We start from the raw sequence: 2,817 nt of genomic DNA on the forward strand, positions 1-2,817 counted from the left end.
AATGAAATAGACAGGCTTACATCACATTGCTGTTTGACACAACTACCCAAAGTTCAAGCTCTTGTTAAAATGGTTCTATTTATTGGTGCTAGCTACTATTTCATCCTTTGAAAATATCAAACGCAGTATTATAAGTCATAGTTTTATTATTTATTCATTATATACACATATAAATTATATAATTAATAATAACAACAAAAAACAAATCAATAACAATGTAATAAATTAGCACTTTGTAGAAACAAGTTTGAAAACAACTGAATTTAAATACAATGTACAGTGGTTCTCAAATTGTACAACATATACAATATGTTTTTTATCAAAGACAACTCTTCATTCACTCACAGCGTCTTTGTAAATACATTTAGCAAACTCAGGACAAGTTCTTGCGATAAAAATACACACATCTGATTCAAAAACGAACAACATGAAACAGCATGACATCACCAACAATTCATGATTAAACAATTTGTCCCTCAGATTGCTATAACGTATCAGGATCAGAAGAGACGCAGTCCGGAAACACGACGCCTGGATCCTCCACTCCAGGACTTGGACTTGGACCGGAAGTGACGTAGATCCTCGGAATGATCCTTGTGAAGCATCGGCGTGTAACCAATGGGCTCGCACAAGTTCTGAAAAAAATTCAAAATAACATGAATGTCAGACATTAATTAATTAATATATTTTCTATAAAAGTATGTATAAAAGCATGCATGCTACGAACACTTCAATTCTGTTTTCCTGTAATATTCATTCTTAACCATACAGAATTTCATTTGTATATTTATTAGCCACATAAATGTATATCTAATCCATTGTTTTGACAGAAATAGGTTTTCGCCAATTTGACCACTGAATTTACCTGGTGTGTTTCGTAGAAGTCCTTGAAGCCGTTATGCATGACGTAGATCTCGGGAAAGTTCAGGAATGGGTAGCTGTCCTTATTCAGGTCACGGTCAGCTTTCCTTACATTACGACACCTGTAATACAAACAGCGTATATAAGTAAAAATATCAATATACAAATGAATATACGTGTGTGAATTGTATTACAAAAAAATTATTCTGTGTTCAACAAAATATATCAATGTTGAAGTCAAAGAAAACGTAGTTTAGAACCAAATTGAATCTTTTTTCAACACTTATACTGAATCAAGAATATCTTATCAGGAGACTTACATCCTTGGCCCTCGCTCAGAGGAAAACTCGCAGTAGAAGATGACGACGTGGCGCTTGTCGCTGGCTGCATTGCGCATGCTCTGATGTTGATTCAAAATGGAGGGTATGTCTTCTGGTCGATGAGCATTAATGGCGCCCTTTAAAAATAAAACAGAAAACCAATTTTATAATAACAAATTTAATCATTCATTATGTATTAGTTACCTGTGATTATGTTTATAGAAATCATTAAAAGATTATTTAGATTTAATTTTGCTTCTACCATTGAACTTACCGGAACATGGCCGCCGTTGTATTCATACGGGTATCTGCAATCCACGATGAGGAAGCTGCCGATGCTGTCGTCATACTTTCCGGAAATTACGTCAACAACCTACAAATATGAACAAAATATTATGTTATTGTTTGTACATTAAACGATCAAAAATTGTATTTGTTTTATGTTCGAATGTTGCGATATTATTTTTAGCTGTTCATAAATAATTTTTATGTTCCATTTTCAATTCATTACCGTTTTATTGGTGATGCTCTTCAGATCCGGATGTTTTCCGGGAATTGTGGGAAGGCTACATGTCTGACTTCCGTCTCCAATCAGGTTGGACTCCTCTACCATTCGTCCCACTACAGCTTTGACTTCCTCTCGGTCTCCTAAAGGTTTATCCTGGAAAGAAAAATCAATATACTTGTTAATGGCGATCTTTGAAATAAATTATCTAAACAATATTATGAAAAATAGATATACATTGAACACTTTAAGATATTCTCAGAAATATTCAACTTACGCCAAATGAAAGCGATTTCTGGAGGGTCTTTCTACGTTCGGCAAACCTCGGACGTTTTCGTGCAGATTCGTCCATTGGTTCCATCGATCTTTCGGATCTCTTCTTTGGTCGTCGAATCTCCATTGGAGAGAAGCATGCGAATGGTCTTTCCAACTGAAATTCAAACATACATGTAGTAACCTTAAACATTTTAAACATTGTTAAAGACTTTCTTATTTGTTTCAGGTGATTGATTTTCTTACTTATATTTCATTTGATTGATTTTTCTTTTGCCAACAATTGATTTTCTTTTTTGAATTTTTAAAGGAATTTACAACAGATTTGATCAAAAATTGAAGGAAAAATTCAAAAAGGTTTGCATACCAATGAGGCGATCATAGGCGAGCTGGGATCCCCTCCAGTTGTCATATCTACAGCATACTAAAAAAACAAAATAAGAGATTACAATTGGCATTATATTGAAAGGATGTAGCACTGAAAATGATGATAATTGTACATGCAGGGAATCTTCTTACTTAGAATTGGATTTTAGGAGGTTTTTTTCTCTATTTTTATTATGGTTTTTTTACTCAATGAAAAGTTGTTGTTCCATTTAAGAGGGGTGTATAAGGTTTATCAAACACATGTCAAATTAGTATTACCTCCATCCCTAAACCAGAATCGTCGTCCTCGTTCAGCGTCTGTTTGTCGTCGGCAAAAAGTGTACGCTTTGGTATCGGCAGGAAACCGAGGCCGAAGTCCGAGTCCATCACTGCATCCAATTTACCAGGGGTATACATGCTGAATTCTTCTACAAAAGAGAAACAGTCAATTGTTAAAAATCTGAATTCAATAACAAATGTGTAAATCATGAG

General features: G+C 34.4%; 1 protein-coding gene across 1 annotated transcript; it reads right to left on the reverse strand.

The window, feature by feature from the left end:
- Positions 1-287: 287 nt before the first annotated feature.
- Positions 288-2,379, reverse strand: LOC105344432 (M-phase inducer phosphatase). The gene is made up of 7 exons (XM_011452215.4): positions 2,327-2,379; positions 1,964-2,116; positions 1,693-1,842; positions 1,456-1,554; positions 1,182-1,318; positions 866-983; positions 288-635 (listed from the first exon to the last, which is right to left on the reverse strand). The coding sequence occupies exons 1-7, from the start codon at positions 2,369-2,371 to the stop codon at positions 501-503; spliced, it is 837 nt and encodes a 278-aa protein (XP_011450517.3). The 5' UTR covers positions 2,372-2,379; the 3' UTR covers positions 288-500.
- Positions 2,380-2,817: the final 438 nt, after the last annotated feature.

Source organism: Magallana gigas, chromosome 8, assembly GCF_963853765.1.
Source record: "Magallana gigas chromosome 8, xbMagGiga1.1, whole genome shotgun sequence".
Lineage (NCBI taxonomy): Eukaryota > Metazoa > Mollusca > Bivalvia > Ostreida > Ostreidae > Magallana > Magallana gigas.

Coding starts and splice junctions, on each gene's coding strand:
- LOC105344432 (XM_011452215.4), bottom strand. CDS start 2,371: ATGACAACTGGAGGGGATCCCAGCTCGCCTATGATCGCCTCATTG. Junction 1,843..1,963: donor AGAAATCGCTTTCATTTGGC/GTAAGTTGAATA, acceptor TTTTCTTTCCAG/GATAAACCTTTAGGAGACCG. Junction 984..1,181: donor TCTGAGCGAGGGCCAAGGAT/GTAAGTCTCCTG, acceptor TTTGTATTACAG/GTGTCGTAATGTAAGGAAAG.